The sequence below is a fragment of the Sinohyriopsis cumingii genome, chromosome 17, assembly GCF_028554795.1.
Source record: "Sinohyriopsis cumingii isolate HCF-2022 chromosome 17, ASM2855479v2, whole genome shotgun sequence".
Classification (NCBI taxonomy): Eukaryota; Metazoa; Mollusca; class Bivalvia; order Unionida; family Unionidae; genus Sinohyriopsis; species Sinohyriopsis cumingii.
In genome coordinates, this window is record NC_142977.1 from 61,711,075 (window position 1) to 61,730,454 (window position 19,380).

Genomic DNA, 19,380 nt, shown 5'->3' on the forward strand with positions numbered 1-19,380 from the left:
AATGTCCGGAAGGAAACTGCGATTGTCCATGTGGTTACCATTGTAATTGCGTAACGGAGTTTGCAGACGAGTGCGATTGTGAGCCTTGCGATGGGATCGATGCTGTACCTTGTGACCTGAGCGATGCCGTAAAGCATCATGGGAACTTTAGTACCCCTACCCCTATCATGGAAAGTGATGCTGTGTGTGTCAGACCTGTGGGATGCGAAAGTGATGCTGCTCGTCCTCTTGGACATTTTACTGGGTTTCGTTTTAAAGGGGAATGTCCACCTTCACGTCTACCCCCTTACGGATGTCATCCAGCCCTGAGCAAACTCCTACCTATGTCACTCAACCCTCATCGAAACGAACCTGTGAAAGACGAATATTCGTTTCCTGTGCGTTTGTCGGAATACTGCGACTTTGAAAATCGTCTTCAATCGTTCAAAGGAAAATGGCCAAAGTATCTGGGAGGACCGACCCCCGAAGAATTAGCCAGAGCCGGATTTTTCTACTTGGGCGAAGGAGATAAAGTCAAGTGCTTCAGTTGCGGTGTGTCACTTCACCACTGGGAACCGCAAGATTCGGCCTACGTTGAACATGCTCGATGGTCACCGAATTGTCATTACTTACCCTTAGTGGGACCGAGACATTGAAGTAACTTCTTACCATAATAATCTGTTCATGGATACTTTACAAGAGAACATTCGTGCTTTGCCTGTGGAGTTGAGAGAACGCATTTATCGAGAACTGGTCAAAATACAAGTGAAACGTAAAGAACAATTGCATCCGATACGTCACCGGTGTTTGAACCACTGGTACCTTCAGGCTATACAAGGACTGATTCAATTGAAAGTGTTCCATTGGACAGACATTGATCAACGACCTCCTGGTTATAAAAAGGAATGGTTTGGTATGGACGATTCTATCTACTACATTGTAAACGTACTGCATCGAATTCCAGAGGAAGAGTTAACGAATTACCAACATCTTTCACGCAATGTCAACTTGGTGAAAGAGGAAACTTCTGAACGAATTGTCATGTGTAGATTAGTGACTCAACGATTTAAATTTGACACTGAAGTGAAACCATGTTTGTGCAAAGAGTACATTTCTTGTGTCAGACCAAAGAGGATTTAGTATGACCTATTCATGGATACTTTGCTAGAGAACATTCGTGCTTTGCCTGTGGAGTTGAGAGAACGCATTTACCGAGAGCTGGTCAAAATACAAGTCAAACGTAAAGAACAATTGCATCCGTTACGTCACCAGATCTTTAACCACTGGTACCTGAATGGTATAAGAGAACTGATTCGTCAGAAATTCTTTCAATGGTCAGACATTGTTCAACACTTTGAGGTCGCTAATGATCGACATGTTCATGATTATGGTTACTTCGAGATTCACCTAGTGCAACGCATTGAGGAAGACAAGTTAAAGGATTACAAACATATTTTACGTGGAATCTACTTAGAGGAAGAGGAAACACCTAAACGAACTCTGACGTTTCGGTTACAGTATGCAAGATTTAGATTCCCTACTGGAGAACGAAGATCTCTGGCTAGAAAGTACGTCTATTGCATCCGAAAAAAAGAGAATATAAAAACAGGCTGCCATGCCACGGTTTATGTCACATGTCATCCAACAGATTCCGTGGAAGGAACTCAATGATCATATTCAAACCGTGGATCATTACCATCAATTATTACAACAACTATATCCATTCAATTTTGGACGACAAGTGGTGTGTGTCTTAGTGACTTGTTTTCTGGGATTTCGTTTACCAGCCGATTCTTTGTGGACTCTTTACGATCAGTACTTACCACCTCCATGGCCTTAAATGGTCACGAAAAACTCCTTTTGTTCAAAGCCTTGCGTTTTCATCTGGATACTTCTCGACCTCAACAGGAAAAAAAGATTCGTCAACTTTTAGCGACCCAAGACGTGTATGACGATGTGTGTGTAGCTTGTGACTTACACCCTCATTGGACAGATGTTCGTGATTGGAAAAAGGGGGGTTTTGAGGCTTGGACCCAAGAAGTGGCCCAGTATGCACAAGAGTTGTTCAAGGAAAAAAGTTACTTTTCAACCCGTGTTAGTGACGGTGCCAGAAGAACCCGTCACCGAGAACAACCACTCGCTTCAGGACAGGACTGTCATGGACATGCCTGAAAGGTCATTCCGGGAGGACACTTGTGTGACAATACCTCATGTAGAGACTGTAAGAACATTACACACTGTCCCTAGGACATCTTGGTTAACCAAAACATGTTGTACAGACACTTGTTTATATTCCACTTTGATCGCTTTGCTGTGTTTTATATTCCTGTACATCACTATTTGGGTTGTATGTATTTTTGTCTTTCGTGTTCATATTTGAAAAAAAACATTCAATAAACGTGTTCTGAAAAAGTATATAAACTCTTGTCTTGTTTGTTTTTTCGTGTCACAAGTGACATTTCTCACACCATGGCTACCTCTGCTGTCTCTGCTCCCTCTTCCTCTACTGTCAAAGTCATCGACGAACACTTAGATCGTGCCAGTTGGGAGGCTTTGTATCTTCGCCATCCCTTTAACATGCTCATTGCTGGACCTAGCGGTTCAGGCAAAACCGAATTCGTCAAACGTTTGATCGAACATAAACATCATTTGATCGATCGGCCCCCTCAACGGATCGTGTGGTGTTACAAAGAGTGGCAATCGGCGTACAACCTCTTGCGAGAAAGTCAAGGCGATTCCATCGTGTTTGTGGAAGGCATTCCTAAAGAAGACGATGGCATCGTCTCTGACTCCCGTCTAACCCATTTGGTCATTTTCGACGACATGTTAGGAGAAGACGAAGAAGAAATTAAACTGTGGTTCACGCGCAAAGGGCATCACCGTAATGCCAGTGTCATTTACATCACCCAAAATTTGTTTCAACAAAGTAAAGCCCATCGCACCATCAGTCTCAATGCGCATTACGTAGTCTTGTTTAAAAGCCCTCGAGATAAATTGCAAGTGCAAGTCTTAGCCAAACAGTTAGGAACGCCTTGGCTGACTCAGGCGTACGACGATGCCACTCAAACGCCACACGCCTATTTACTCGTCGATTTGAAACCTACGACTCCCGAGGATTTGCGATTTCGTACCCACTTGTTTCACCACTGGTGCCAAGACGGAGGACCTGTCCTGTACACGTCTCCGTCCTCGACTTCATTTCACTCCTCCCATGAAAAAAATCTATAAAAACCTCAGACCCTTTTTCGTCTGTCTCACACAGTGTGAACATGACGTCCCTTCAGTCACATCTTCCCGTCAAATTGATTCGTGCCTTGTATGGCATCAGCCGAGAAAAAGATCCACAAACACGAGCCCGTGTCTTAGAAGCTAGTCTCAAAGAAGTCTTACGATGGTTCACGGTGACGGCACGTCAATTACTCCAAGGAATCATTCAGATTCCTCATCAAACCCAACGCTTTTTCGATCGAAACAAAGTCGCTTTGGTCCAACTGGCCGATCCCCGCATCGACACTCAAACCAAAAAACAAATCATTTTGAAACCTGGAGGGAGCGGTACTCTAGGAGGGGTCATCATTCGCTCACTCTTAAGATGGGATCCTAATGCCCCCAAAGTTATCCCCAAGACAAAAGTTCAACGAAGCCCCAAGAAGAAAAAGAAAAAGACCAAGTCCCCAAGAAGAATAACTTCTCCAGTGGCAGGACCCTCCTCTTACCAGACACCACCCCGGAAAAAGAAAAGAAGCCCCCAGAAAAAGAAACAGAGAAAAAGTCCTCAGAAAAAGAAAAGTCCACAGAAGAAAACTAGTCGCAAGAGAGGCACTTCGGCCAGGACGCAACCTTACACTCGCAAACCACGACCTGCCACATCGTCTCCGGCAGCCTCACGTTTGTCCACTTCTCCGTTGATGTCACCAGGAACTGAAGAGTACTTGGAGACGTTGATCACACCAAGAACTTCTCCGTTGATGACCCCCAAAAGAACTTCCCCAGTGGCAGGACCTTCCCATTTAGCGGCAGTGGCTGCTGCTCACAAAGTACCTTCTCCCAAAATCAAAGTCCATGAAAGATCGGGCATGTTACAAAGTTTACTGGATTTGTCCAAGCAAGAACTGGCTCGATTTAGTCCGTTACGTACCCCTGCACGACGTGTCATGCCTGTCCTCAAACTGATAAAACGTAAAGACAATCAGTGGCGACGCGTTCCAGTATAAAAAAGGCCTGTGACCAAGTAGGGTATCAGTGTTTTTTAGGTGCTCCTAAAGACTCAAAGATGTCACCCTCCAGAAAACCCCAAGGAAAGAAAAGAAAAGGACTGCCACCACGTTTAGCCAAACATGGGGACCTGTTATCTGTCCTGTCCAAAGCTTCTCCACCCCTACGAAAAAAACTCATTCAAACAGCCTCCAAAGAGGTCATCGATACCGTGTGCGAATGTTGTTTGAACGTTTTGAAAGGCACGATCCTTTTGTCCAAACACCAGAAACAATGCTTAGGCAAACATCGTCACGTTCTTCGGAAAATGGTTCAAAAGAAAATTCCCATTCGTCAAAAAAAGAAGATGTTGGTCCAACGTGGAGGCATTTTACCTCTCTTGTTAGGCCCCATACTGAAAGGAGTCTTGGGAACCATGTTGGGAGGACTGATGGGAGCAAGATAAAAAGGCCTTCGGAAGTCCCAAGATCTCAGAATTCACCCCTGACAACCCCATGGAAGGACGAAAACTAGCTTTAGTGCCCTACAAACGATGGATGGAATACCATCGGTGGCAAGAACAACGCACCCCGCATTTACCTCCCAATCCCAATTTGAGCGAGATGTCCCAGTTACAACACGAATTGCAATCCTTGCTGGATCGCCAAGATTTGTCCGAAACAGAAAAATCGCAAAAGTACGGTCAACTCTTGCAACGACTGCAACTCTTTCACCAGAAAGCTTTAGACGAAACAGCTCTACCCACTTTGAAAGATTTTAAGACCTTGATGAAAAGTCCAGCACCATCACCAGTACCAGTACCAGTACCACCAGTACCCGTGACCAAGACAGAAAAAGGAAAAGAAGAAGAAGAAGGGTTTCAAACTCCACCAGAAAAAGTACGCAAGTTAACAACACCACCTACCTCCAGAATTAGATGGATTAAAAAGATGATGGCCACCCCTTCTTCCTCACAAGAGAAAAAGAAAGTGAAGACAGAAGTGAAGACAGAAGTGAAACAAGAACCGATATCCCCCGCTCAGACATCCTCCTCCTCTTCGACACCTATTGCTGGCCGCACACGCAAAGCCTTGCAATCCAAGAAAATACCCCAAGAGAAAAAGAGTAGCCTCTTCCAAGAGTGGGTGCCTTATTAAGACACCAATCCACACAAAATAAAAAAAAAAAATGGAAAAAGTCTTAGCCAGCATTTACTACGATCCCTCCCATCCTGCAGGTTACGCAGGAGTTCAAAAATTGTTTCGTGCTGCCAAAACGCGACTGAAAAGTCTCCGTTTACCTCAAGTGCAACGATGGTTACAAGAACAAGTTACCTACACTTTACACAAACCCATTCGACGCAAGTTTGCCAGAAGTCGCACCCGAGTGGAAGGCATCGATCATCAATGGCAAGCCGATTTAGCCGATGTCTCTCATTTGGCCAGCTACAATCGTGGCTACAAATATTTGTTTTGTGTCATCGACGTCTTTTCCAAATTTGCCTGGGTCGTACCCTTGACTTCCAAATCGAGCAGTGAGTTAGTGCGAGCCCTGCAACGGGTGTTGAAACAAAGCGGTCGTCACCCTCTTCGATGGCAAACGGACAAAGGCACCGAATTTCTGAACCAAGCTTTCCAAAAAGAATTAAAGAAACGTGACATTCATTTTTTTACCACCGAGAATCCAGAAACCAAAGCCAGCATCGTGGAACGTTTTCAACGCACTTTGAAAGAACGCATGTGGAAATATTTTACGCATCACCACACTCTGAAGTACATCGACATCTTACCGCATCTGGTGCAAGCGTACAACCAATCTTACCATCGAAGCATCGGACGTGCCCCGCAAGACGTGACTCCCGACAACGAAGTGCTGGTGTTCGAGCGCCTGTTCGGTACGTCCCCGACGAGGGCTGTCCCCAAGAAAAGTGGAGAGTTGACCGTAGGAGATTGGGTGCGCATTGGCAAAACCAAACGCACTTTCGACAAAGGTTACTTACCTAACTGGACGACCGAACTGTTTCGCGTCACTGGACGAGTACATGGCCGTCATCCTACCGTCTATAAATTGGAAGACATGAACGGAGAAGTAGTCAAAGGAACGTTTTATTTGCCCGAGTTACAACGTGTCACCAAAAAAGAAGACGACGTGTACGACATCGAAAGCATTCTCGAACGCAGAACCCGTAAAGTGGGCAAACGACGTGTCAAAGAAGTCAAAGTACGTTGGAAAGGATATCCACCCAGTTTCGATTCTTGGATCGACGCTTCGCAAGTCATCGACTATAAAAAGAAGAAGTGACCATCATGCCCTTTCACACAGCAGACGCAGCTACGTCGACCAGTCCTTCTTCCCCTAGTTCTTCTGTGCAAGATTTACAAAAACAACCCTTGTGGGTGTGGTGTGGAGAACGTGTGCCTAAAACGCAAATCGTCTTTTTCTGCCAAATCTTCGTGGTGTATTGTGTCATCGGGGCAGCCATCGCCAATTTGAGTTTGCAACAAGGAGACAAACAATTGTGGACCATTTTATTGAGCAGTTGCATCGGTTACCTGCTTCCCAATCCGTCCCTGAAATTCTCCTCGAACGGGAACGTTGTGTCCAGTGCCAGTGTCAGTCACCACTCCAACAACCACAACCAGAACCCAATTTTGGGCGGAGACACGCCTCTGACATCCACTAACCCCTCGGACAGCCACAGAACTCTGGAATTATGAGTCACCAAAACCAATTTTACTTAACCTTACCCAGTGACAGTTCCATGGAGGTGTTTCCCAACAACACGTTGTGCTGTTACACGGCCAAATTACCTCAAGCCATCCCCTTAGATCACGAAGCCCATTGGGAAGTGGCTTTAGTAGAAATGATTCACCCGACCCAAGTCCTCAATGTCGTTGCCAATCAAAATGTTTTTGATGTGGAAGTTTATGACGAACAAATACAACAGTGGATGGATACCCATAGCAAATATAAGCATAAAACCCCTAGCACAAAAAATCTAAAGTACACCATCTATCACTTGTTCGTTCCCCAAGGGTATTATTTTAGTGGTCAACATTTGGTCAACACCATAGCCACCAGGTTTAATGGCGTGTTTGGGGAAGCTTTTAAGAATGTCAAGAACAAAACTGTCACCCTGGAATACCACAAAACAGCTCGTCGCTTCCTGATCAAATTTCCTGAGGATAAAATCATGGGTTTCTATTTTTGTGATGAATTGTTTGACATGTTGGGCGGTGACATGGAGATGAGGAAGAGAGTAGAACAACAAAAAAAACCCCCCGAATTATCAATCATTTACGACAACGAGACTTTTGGCCAGTATTTTCGTACCCCGGTAGAACTGAACCAAGGACAGAATTTGATGTTCGTGTATTCCGATGTGGTGGAATACAACGTGGTGGGACACACCTCCGTGCCGTTACTGCGTGTCATTCCTTTCAAAGTGGATTCTGCCGCAAACGCTGACGAGGAAGGTGGAAACACTTACCACGTCCACCGCGAATTTGTCCATCCTCACTATTTGCCGGTCAGCAAGTCGTATTTGGACACGGTCAACATTACTATAAAAGGAGATTTGGGACAAAATATTCCATTCACCAAAGGAAAAGTCACGGTGAAACTCCATTTTCGAAAACGGTTCTCTCACGATTCGTAAGTAAGTCATGTATCCAGTGTACCAAGGGGTGGCTCGACAGCGAGGACACGGTTTAGGAGATATGTTAAAATCGGCCTTTCGTTCGGTGGCCCCGGTGTTGAAACCGATGGTGACACGCGGATTGCACGCCTTGAAAGATGCGGCACTGACGCAAGGCAAAGAATTTCTCCAAAATGTCATCATCGACAAACAAAACCCTAAAGAAGCCTTCATGAGGGCAGGCAAAAATGTCTTGCTGCAAACGGGCAAAGACATTTTGGGCCGACGAGACACACCTATAAATGCCCTGCACGCTACCGAATCAGGCATTCAGCAAGGACAAGGCAGAAAGAGACGAAGAAGAAAACACCCTTTCACCAGACTTCAAGCGAGAAAGGCCAAGAAAAGAAGAACCGTTCGAGACTTAGACGTTTTCGATTATTGAGACACAGAACAAAAAAATGATGCACCGAGAGTCTTGCGCTTGTTCCAAGACGGAACTGGATCTGTTTGCCATGCCCCCCACCATGATGACCATGCAAGAATCTCAGTGGGTGGAATTTCACCCCGTCTCCTCATTGACCGATTCCGCTCCCATCGAGTTTGAAATCAAAGGACAGCCCGAAGATTACATCGATCTGAATAGCAGTTACTTGTACCTGAAAGTCAAAATTCTAGATAAGACTGGAGGTGCTATAGACGATGAAGCAGTAGCTCCCGTCAACAATTTCATGCATTCCTTGTTCAGTGGAGTGGACTTGTACTTGAATAACAAACTGGTCAGTAGCAGCATGGATACTTACCCTTATCGTGCCTACCTGGAAAATCTCTTGACGTACGGAATAGATGCCAAGAACACTCATCTCAATTCCTGTGTAGTATGGGAAGCTGACGAAACAGGCGAGTTTGAAACATTCGAAACTGATCCATCAGCCAAAAAAAACAATGCGGGATTTGTAGAACGAAGAGACAGAATCAAAGATGGAAAGAGTTTAGAACTGATGGATCGTTTGCATTTGGACATGTGGCTGCAAGAGAAATATTTGCTAAACGGAGTGAATGTTCGCCTGAGACTGAATCGGAGCAGTACCGCTTTCCATTTATTGGGTAATGGTGACGAGTACAAAACCAAAATCCTAGAAGCCAGACTCTACGTACGCCGTGTGGAAGTGTTACCTAAAGTGGGAAACGACATCAGTCAGACGTTGAGCAGAACGACCGCCAAATATCCCATACGACGAGTGGAAGTGAAAACGTTCACCATTCCTGCTGGACAGCGATCCATGATCGAAGATCATCTATTCCAAGGACAGTTACCCAAACGTTTGATCGTTGGTATGGTCGAGAATACAGCCTTCAACGGAGCCTTCGCTAAAAATCCTTTCAACTTTGAACACTTTGACGTGTCTAAGATCGAAGTCAGTCGCGATGGCAAGACCTTGTGTACCCGACCTTTCGAACCTGACTTTAAAAACAAGAATTACTTGAGATCGTACTTGTCCTTGTACGAAGCCACCGGTCAGTTAGGAACCAACACCAGTCACGGTATTACGTACGAAGATTATGCAGGAGGCTATGCTTTGTGGGCGTTTGATTTCACTCCAGACCAAGGCAGCGACGAGGGACATTTCCACCCTATAAAATCCGGCCAGATTCGTGTGGAACTTCAGTTTGCAAATCCTCTGCCAGAGACAGTGAACGTCATCCTGTATGCAGAATTCGATAATACCATAGAAATCAACAGTTTGAGAGAAGTCATTCTAGATTATTAGAAGCCATGGAAGACTGTTATCCCTCTTTACAAAGTGAAGAAACTTTGGACATGGAATGTAAGGAGACCGTGGAAGGAGAATCCCAAGACGAAGAAATTGTCATGATGAAGTCGAGATGGCCAGAACAAGAAGCCCATTTAGTCTCCTGTTTTGCCAAACACTTGGTCGACAAAATGACGGAATTGATCAAGAAAAATTGCTATGGATGTCAAAACGATCATCCCAGTCAAATTCAACACGATAAATGCCTGATGTTGAGTCAAGAAGAAAAATTGGACGAGTATCTGGACGAAGCTTGGAGTCTCATCTCGAACGAAGACGTGTTGCACCAGTGGTATAAAGACTTGCGTGAACATTCTTGTCCAGCATTAACCACTCAAGAGATCCATCGTATCGAAGCTCTCCTGAATCAGAGTGAGGAAACAGAACGAATAACCGTTTATTCGTCAGACATTTTCAAGCAAAAAGTCAGGATCGAATTGACGACGTATTATTACCTGTGAAGAAGAAGAAGAAAACAAACACAAAACAATGGATACCTGGGAACTTTATTACCTTTTGAACCACAGTTCGTATACGTCTTCTTGGAATCCCGTCGTCTGTGCTAAAGATGAACTGCCTCATCGCAAACCTAAAGACCATCAAGCTTACGTGATCAACACGGACGACAGTCATCTCCCAGGAACCCACTGGGTAGCCGTCTACTTTCCTCAAGAAGGCTATGTGGAATATTTCGATTCGTATGGATTGCCCCCTTTGGAAGACGATATCATCGACTTTATGAGAAGAAATGCTCAAACCACCCGATTCAATAATGTGAAATTACAAGGCACAGATTCCTTGGTGTGTGGACAATATTGTGTGTATTTTCTGCATCATCGCAGCCTGGGCTATTCCTTAGAACATTTAGTGACTCATTTCGATCCTCGTTCTTCTGCTAGAAACGATGTGAAAGTACATCGATGGTTTTGTGACCAGTATGCTTATCTTTTGTCTCAAGCTAGGAAACGTAGTGTCCATCAATGGCCTAATGATTTCCAACAGTGGAAATCACAATTTCATTCACAACGTTGTCAGCCTTGTTTAAAGTAGATTGTATTTGAAGAAAAGAATGTTAGTGATTTGAAAAAAATTGTTTGATGTTATGAAGTTGAATTATTGTTAAAAATGTTGTTGTTTAGTGTTAAGTGATTTTTTGAATAAAAAAATGTTGTGTTTTGAAAAAATGCCTTTGTGGTTTGTTTAGCTACAAGAATGTTGGATTGATGCTCTTTCATTTCTTACTATCCCTCTCATGAACGTTGCGGCTCGAAAACCGTGTGGGGGATGTTTTCCTTCACGTCCGCGCTTTCACTTTAAGAACCGGGTTGTTCCCAGTCTAGCCATCCATTGTCGACTCATCCTCCTAAGAAGATGTGCTCCAAACTAGCTAAGCTCAACGAAGCCTACGTGAATTTGCATAGGGTCAGACACAGTCTGATACCGAAGCCAGAAGAAATAGAGAATGTGAGAATGTTAAAAATCACTGAAGACCTGATAGAAGAGCTCTTCAGAGAAGAAATGAACAAGGAGAAAGAAGAATGGACAGAGAAGTACAGACTTCAGAGACAGCAGCAACAGCAGCAACAACAACAGCAACAGCAGCAACCTGAAGCTGACAGAGGCTTTGTCGATTGTCGTATCGACACCAAAGAATTCTTCTTCTCTTTCCGAAGAAGCAGACCTATCGCCAGAAAGTCTATCCTCAGAGGACATCGCATTCTTAGAAACTAAAAAGAATGCCATAACAAAAAAACAAAAAAAACAGCCCTTTTCAGGGCTACCCAATACTCTAGAAAAGAAATAACGATGGATTTGCCAATGTGTGAAGGTAGAGTAGTGTGAAAATAAACACTAAGTCTTTCTAAAAATTTTGAGGGTATGTGTTAGTGTGATTGTGTTTGTAAGTGATAAAGTAGGTTGGTGTGAATAGTAGATTAAAATGATGTTTGTTTTTTTGGGCTGTTTGAGGTGTATATTTGGGGTTAGATTGGATTGCTTTGTGTATGTGGATAGTCTATTGAAGTGATGGGTAGCATAAAAAAGTGAGCGAGTGTTTCTTTTAGGTCCGCGCGTTGTTGTTTTTTTCGGTCATGATCTAGGTAAGATAAATTTTATGTTTTTAGGGGGATGTTTTCCTTCACGTTCGCGCTTTCAGTATAAATTGAAACTCGTTCGGCAGTCCAGCTACCCTTGTTGATTGATCAACACAGCCAGAAGAATGACTAGCAGAATAGTAGTGAAACTGTTAGAACTCCAGATGCACCTGGAATATGCCAGGCGGATAGTAAACGAACTATCAGCGGAGGCTATAGTAGAAGAAGCAAGAATAAAGAAGGAAGAAGAGGACAGAAGACAGAGGGAAGAGGAGGAAAAGAAAAGAGAAGAGAGGATGTCGTTTAATATTCCTGAAACAGAGGATTGGGGTGCTGAAGCGAATCATCCTCCCTCTGCGCTCCCCAGAAGAAAGGTGAAAGAAGACTGGGGAAGAAGATGCGTGTGCGGCGCCAGGCCAGGAAGGTGCAACCATTAGATAGGTGCATCTGGAGTTTAAAAAAACAGCCCTTTTCAGGGCTACCCAATACTCTAGAAAAGAAATAACGATCGATTTGCCAATGTGTGTAAGTAGAGTAGTGTGTATATAAACACTAACTCTTTTTTAAGATAGTGTGAGGGTATGTGTTTGTGTGATTGTGTGTTTGTAAGAGCTAAGGTATGTTTGTGTGAATAGTAGATTATGGGTTTCTTAGCGTATGTGAAGAGTATAGTTAGGGTTATATTATATGAAATGAGAAAGTAGGGGGATGTTTTCCTTCACGTTCGCGCGTTGTTGGGTCATGATCTAGGTAAGATCCATTTTATGTTTTTAGGGGATGTTTTCCTTCACGTTCGCACTTTGAGTATAAAACTAACAGTGTTGGCCATTGGAACCCATTCTACGGAATAAGCAAACAAGAAGATGCCAGCAGCTTCAGCTTTATACAACGATCTTATGGGAAGTTGGTATTGGATGGTAGATGGATTGAGTGTAGTAGAAAGGGTTGAACAGGAATGGAGGTATGCAGTGACAAAAGACTTCGTCTCAAGACAAGTAACCAGCCTCCACTTATCCGTAAATATTGTAAAAGAAATGATAGATGATGAGGAGAAGAGAATCAGAGGTTTAATTAACCCACCGTATGTCAAAGTGGGTAAGTTAAAAGAAGCGATAGATCATGTGACGAGTGCAAGGTGCTTTCTAGAAGACATTGCAGAATGGACAGATTGGTGTTTCGCGAAGTGGGGGTTAGAAAAACTTAAGAAAGCTGAAGAACTAATGAGGAATGTGCTGACCGAAGAGGTCAAGAAGATCAAAGAAAAGTGGTTAAAGGAAAGAAAAGAAGAAGAAAATAGAAAAAAAAGGGATGAATTTGAAAAACTGAACACAAACTGGATGAAAATCCAAGAGAAGTTCCGGGCCATGGGCCACCCGGACTGGTTGCCGGAAACAGAAAAGAAAAAGAAGAAAGGAATGATGGACAAAATAAGAGGATGGTGGAAGAAGTTAAAAAGTTAAAAGAAGAAGAAGAAAAAACCCAAAGGCCCTTTTCAGGGCCAGCCATATTTCTCGAAAAGAGATAGTCTTTGAATTGCCTACCCCTTTTTTAAAATTTAAATTTAAATTTAAATTTAAAAAAACTTTTAAAAAAAAAAAATCCCATGTTAAATTTCCCTTGTACGTATAGTATCCCACGATTTATTCCCATGTTAAATTCCCTTGTACGTAAAGTGTCCCACGATTTTCTCCATGTTAATTCCCCTTGTACGTAAAGTGTCCCACGATTTTTCTCCATGTTAAATTTCCATTATACGTAAAGTGTCCCAAGGGTGTTTTTAATGCTAATTCCCATTATACGTAAAGTGTCCCCCTTCACTACTCACGATCAGAGCACACCTCCCCGCTGCTCTGTACCCTACACTGGCTATCCATTCGATCCAGAATCAAACACAAAATTTGTTCTCTGTGCTACGTTTCACTGTCATACTCTAGTCCAACATACCTGTCCGATCTCACCCATGTGTACAGACCAGCAAGATACTTACGCTCCTCTTCTGACAATCGTATACTCATTATTCCCACTATAAAAACAAAGTCTTATGGACAGCGTTCTTTTGCATACCAGGGCCCAGCAACGTGGAATGAATTGCTCACTGAACTTAGACACAGTGATCACATTCAAGAGGGCTCTCAAAACTCTCTTATTTCGACTGCAAGAACAAACTTAAAGACCTAATAATGTTTCCTACCTTAAATATTCTCAGCAAGTTTTTTAATTTTTAATGTTTTTCTAATTTCATGGTGTTTGTTTTTGTAATAATATTATTATGTTTTTTTTAATTATTTTATAGGTGTTGTCTAATGTTGTAAAGCGCTTAGAGCTTCTAAAGATTAGGCGCTATACAAAGTCCTAATTATTATTATTATTATTATTATTAAACCTTTATCGTTTCTGCGTGGATTAAATATAGGCTGTTCTTTAGAATTAGGAGGGGGTGCGTCAAGCGTACATACGCAGATGAGGGGTGCGTGTAAAAAAGTACCCATGTGTACAAGGAGGGGCAAGCTTTGCCAGCTTTTTGCGTACGTACTAATCCCTTACTTGTAAGAACACATTTAATGTTTCGCCCCGGGCGGAGTGCTCTACAGATATTCCAACTGTAATTTTGTTTCCCGTTCGGTACAGTGCTCGGCCATTTCCGCCAGGTCTTGAAATAATCTGACGGAAAACATTCCGATTGATTGTCTTAGTTCTCCGGCCAAATCCTATCTGTCAAAAAACAATCTCCACTATTCAAAATGAAGCCGCCCAATCGTGTCTTGTCAACAAACTAGTTCTTAATATAGTTCTCACGGTTGCGAATTCCAACGTTTCTTGCGCGATTTGACGGAAAGGCCGAGCATATTCCGATTGATATTTAGTTCGCATTCGGAAATCTTCGTTTCCAGTAGCTTACGTAGATGAAAATGGGGAAAACAAAACTCCCTGATCGTCCCAAACCCCCAAATTTAGAACAGATAGCTGCAGACCTGCATAGAGCTGAAGATGACGATATGGTTTTTCAGACTGACAAAGTACCAGAAGGTGACGTTCATAAATATGTAGCAACCCGAACTTCCGATACCTGCCACATCACGGACTCGTTGTTTATAATAGCAGTTAAAAGGCTCTTTTTGTTTACACAATTTTTTTTCTTTCTAACCACAAGTTGTTGATTTCAGACAAAAGTACATTCCTCGATGGGCGCGTAAAACCACGCACAACCAGATTCTTCTAAATCTGTAAAATTCTTTATTTCGTACGTATTTGTATCATCATTAGCGACATATTCGGTGCGGATCTGTGTTGATTTCGTTACTTGGTTCCCTTTAATATTGACCCGTGGTCGGAGTGGGCTCTTTTTAATATTGACCCATGGTCGGAGTGGGCTCTCTTTAATATTGACTCGTGGTCGGAGTGGGCTCTCTTTAATATTGACCCGTGGGGTGGCGTCCTTGTATAAATGCAGAGGATTTGTCAGGATGTCAACTTTCCTATAAATTGACAAAGGTAATTGAGACTGTTAACTAATTAAAATTACAGTTTAACAAGTTCTACCAGTTGTGACATAATTGCAACTATAATTTGTGTGATGATTTTTAAATTATAAATGGTTTTACAAATTCAGAAATTACAAGTTACAAATCTATGCAAAATGTTATTATATAAATGGAACACTATATTATTACAGACTTAATTAAAGGCATTTTATGTCAACATGAACCATAAACAGACACCATTCTTTCAACTCTTATTTGCTTTTCAGATTTAATACCAGAGATAAATTACATATTTTGCCATTGGAATTCAATCAGACCCTTAATGATTCTTTTACCGATGCACACATGCATTCTCTTTGGTTCCTTTTCAGTATTGGGTAACTTGAAATATAAATTTTCCCTCTGCTTATGATGATTTGTGCACCCACTTAAGGTCTTCAGCATACCTTCAAATTTTATATTAATTCCTTCTATGCAGATCACATTAATACAATGGTTTTCATCTCGGTGGCATTAATTAAGCACTGAAAATGCCAGAGGTAAAAAAGTCCATGTTTATTATACATGATTTAGGTGTACCTTTATGAACTTTTTTGAAGTAGTTGTATTCATTAGCCTTCAAGTAAAACACTAAGGAATTTTGTTTTTGGTTTACACAGTTCTGATTTCCAAGGAAAACAGCATATGACCAATTTTTTTAGCAGGCATACTTTGCTGAGACAATCTGCTGACAGCAGCATACATTGAGGGGCTGAGAGTGGCTGAATGGTCATGGGTTCTTCCTCCACCAGTTATACTGGTTGCCATGTATAGCCTATCTTGTGCTAAAAAATTTTGTTAAACCCTACAACAACAAGTGGGGCCCTGAGTGGTCTAAAGTGCTTACCATCACAGATCATTGCCATCGGGCTCGGCCAATATATATACATGGGAAAGTTTGCCAGTAGCTTCTCATGGGTTGGTGGTTCTTTCCGGGGTTTTCCTGGGTTCTTCCTCCACCATTTATACCGGCAGCCACATATAGCCTATCTGGTGCTGAAAAATGATGTTAAACCCTACAACAACAACAACAACAACAACATGACAGCTGTTTAGACAAAGTCTCATTTATATCTGAAAGATTGTTAATGCTAATTACAATACATATTAATGGAGATAGTCTAGCTAACATGAAGTTAGTATGGACTTTGGAAATGTGGAGATATAATGAATTTCACCAAATCTGAGAAGTAATTGATTTTTTGCAGCGGTATAGCATGTCCTCTTTTATGTGGGTTGATATGCAGATGCCGTGTCATATCCATCCTGATGTAGTCCTTATTACAACCTTTATCTGAGTTCAATTCCATTATTGTCTCTTTTAAAAGAAATGAATATCATACATTGTAATTAAACAAAGGCAGGTTAACAATAGTTTATATATATGTGTGTGTATATATATATATATATATATATATATATATATATATATATATATATATATATATATACATTAGTACATGCATCATGATCAAATTGATGTGGTGTCAAAGAATGAAGAATTTCAAAGTTTATGATGGGGCAAGAGATTTTTATGCTGTTGTGCAGATTTAAAAATATTTGTCACCCCTTATGAAATCATAAATTCATATATTCATGCTACGTTTTCTTTACCTTGTATATACATTTATAAGTCAAGTCCAACAGCAAACTGCATAGACCCTGCTATGTCTTTGCATGATGCACCAGCAGAACTTCGTCTGTGCTGTTTGCTAGGGGTATTAAGTATAAAAAAACAACATAGACCCTGATTTACTGGCACAGTGTGCAATGAGAGATCAGGGTCTATGTTATATGCAGTTGGACACAACTTATAAGCAAGTACATAGAGTATTTTTGTCACTAATGCCCTGACAGTCCCATTAAGCCTGTTAAATATAACAAACATTCCAAGTGATTTCTTACTAAGAATTAATGACTAAGTCTTAGTCATCAATTCTTCCACCATTGTTATGCAACCTTTCATTTTTTTTTCAGAAGATGGATTTAGTTTTTCTACCCTGAACAGTCCAAGTGGAGGCACAGACTTGTTGGATTTGTCTGCATCAATGCTTGAAGGTCAAATTTCTTTAGCCAGTATTGATAGTAATAGTCTGGGACAAAATGAAAATGACACTTTCACTCAGGAGATGGAGAAGTCATACAATCAAGTTAAAAGACTAATCCAACTTCATTCAGTCATAAAAATGGAACCTGCAGAGTTGAACAATAAATTAACAACACTTGAAACATTAGGAGAAGAAATCACAGATTCCATTCTAGATTTGAGACAAGCTGCTGAGGCCATAAGAAAGACATGACACATCAGGCCACTTGATCTTCATATTTATATGAAGAAACCTGTTAGAAGGCAATGTTAGTTCATTCTTCAGTAACAGTTCATATGGCTTTTTCTAAATTCTTGACCAGGTTTGAAAACTACATACATTAAATGAATTGCATGATTCAGGCTTGTTGAAACATTTGTTGATTTGCCACCAGTGCCTTGTACTGCCAATGTTCCTGTTTTTTTAATTATGGGTCACACTTGGTTTGGCAGATAGCAGCCTGTTCAACAAACATTATCTGCCTGAACTTCAAGCCAAGAGCTGCTGTAATATTCATGCATCATTGTACTATAAGATGAGGAATAAGATTTCTGAAAAAAATATTTTCTTACAGATTATGTACGGTCATAATTGTGGATAAATTTTCAGATTATACCTTTTTATTTTGATTGCTGGTTATTACAGAAACCAGTATTCATTTATTCAGATAAACATATGTAGACATAGACATTTTACTGTTCACAAATTGGTGTACTCTTTTTACATTTTCTGATTTTAGGAGGGAAAAGATTTTTGTGTCAGGTATAAAAAGGCTGCATAATTTCCAATCTGAAAGAAATAAACTTCATTTATATGTACATGTGTAATTTTGTTGATGTTGGAGAAAACATATAAAGCACAATATTTACTTCATTATTTAGATTTTATTTCTTTATTAGAATCACAACTGTATTCAAACTTGTTTACGAGGCAGAAGAATAATATGCTGTATGGGATAAGGGCAATAACTCTTGCCCATTACCTCCCTTTGCCACAGATGCTCCTTCCCATATTTCGCATCTGGTGCACAAATCAGTCAGTGAATGGATGTAGGATCTTTGTAAGTGTTGTGCAGGACTGTACAAATTTGTCAAAGTCGACTCGCCTTTGGGATATGACATATATAATATCATAACTAAAGTTACAACATTATAGATGCAATAAAATCTGATGTTTTAAGGAAATAACATTATATTAACCTTTGCAATTGTATGCTGACATTTAATTTTATCTAAGAATAATTTATGTAAACAGTATATATAGATGAGAAGAAAAGGAAAGATTACAATGCACATGTAGTTGGAAAAGCAAGGATGATCATATATATATGTGTAGCCAGATAATTGGATATAAATTCTTTGGAAATAGCAAGAATTTTAAGAGAGAGACAGAGAGATGTTTGGGTAAAAGAACTTGAACTGGAAAATGAAACTATTTTTCTATGAAATAATCTATTAATTTTACTTTTGTGGAAACTTTATCAGGTTTCTTTTTTTTTTATTTGACTGTACTAAGTTGTCTTTTCTTCAACTACATCTATGGTAATGATTTGTTTATAATTGCAACTGAATGATATGATTCTTTTATTTAACAATTATCACCTAATGATCTTGAAATCAGAAACATGTATCAAAACGATTTTTGGCAAGCCAACTTTTGAGAATGATCTGGGAACACTTGTTTGCATCCATTTAATTATTTGCCTGGCAGTAAGTATGTATATATCTCTTGCGATCATCACATATACAACAAATAAACAGTGCTTAGGGGTGCTTAAAATTGGTGACCTGAATCAGACAAGTCTTGACAAACTGATTGTTTGGAGTAGGCAAATTGGAGTGCACAAAATGTCAATGGCTAGCTTAGGACTTGAAAGTTGTGAATGCAGTCTCAGAGAAAGTCATATTGAAGGGGTCGGAAACAAAGTTTGTCTACCCTGAACCCACTGCTCTCTTGCCATTGACTTGTGTCCTCAACAGTTTTGTGCTTTCTGTTTTGGCTGGAACTTAAGTCTTTGGCATTTATGAAACTGCTGAACTGTGTTGTCTCCCTTCA

The 19,380-nt window shown here is 41.1% G+C and overlaps 1 protein-coding gene across 1 annotated transcript; it reads left to right on the top strand.

The window, feature by feature from the left end:
• The first annotated feature begins 14,576 nt into the window (after window positions 1-14,576).
• On the top strand, window positions 14,577-18,143 carry LOC149779076 (uncharacterized). The gene is made up of 2 exons (XM_089939629.1): window positions 14,577-14,744; window positions 17,216-18,143. The coding sequence occupies exons 1-2, from the start codon at window positions 14,621-14,623 to the stop codon at window positions 17,536-17,538; spliced, it is 447 nt and encodes a 148-aa protein (XP_089795755.1). The 5' UTR covers window positions 14,577-14,620; the 3' UTR covers window positions 17,539-18,143.
• Window positions 18,144-19,380: the final 1,237 nt, after the last annotated feature.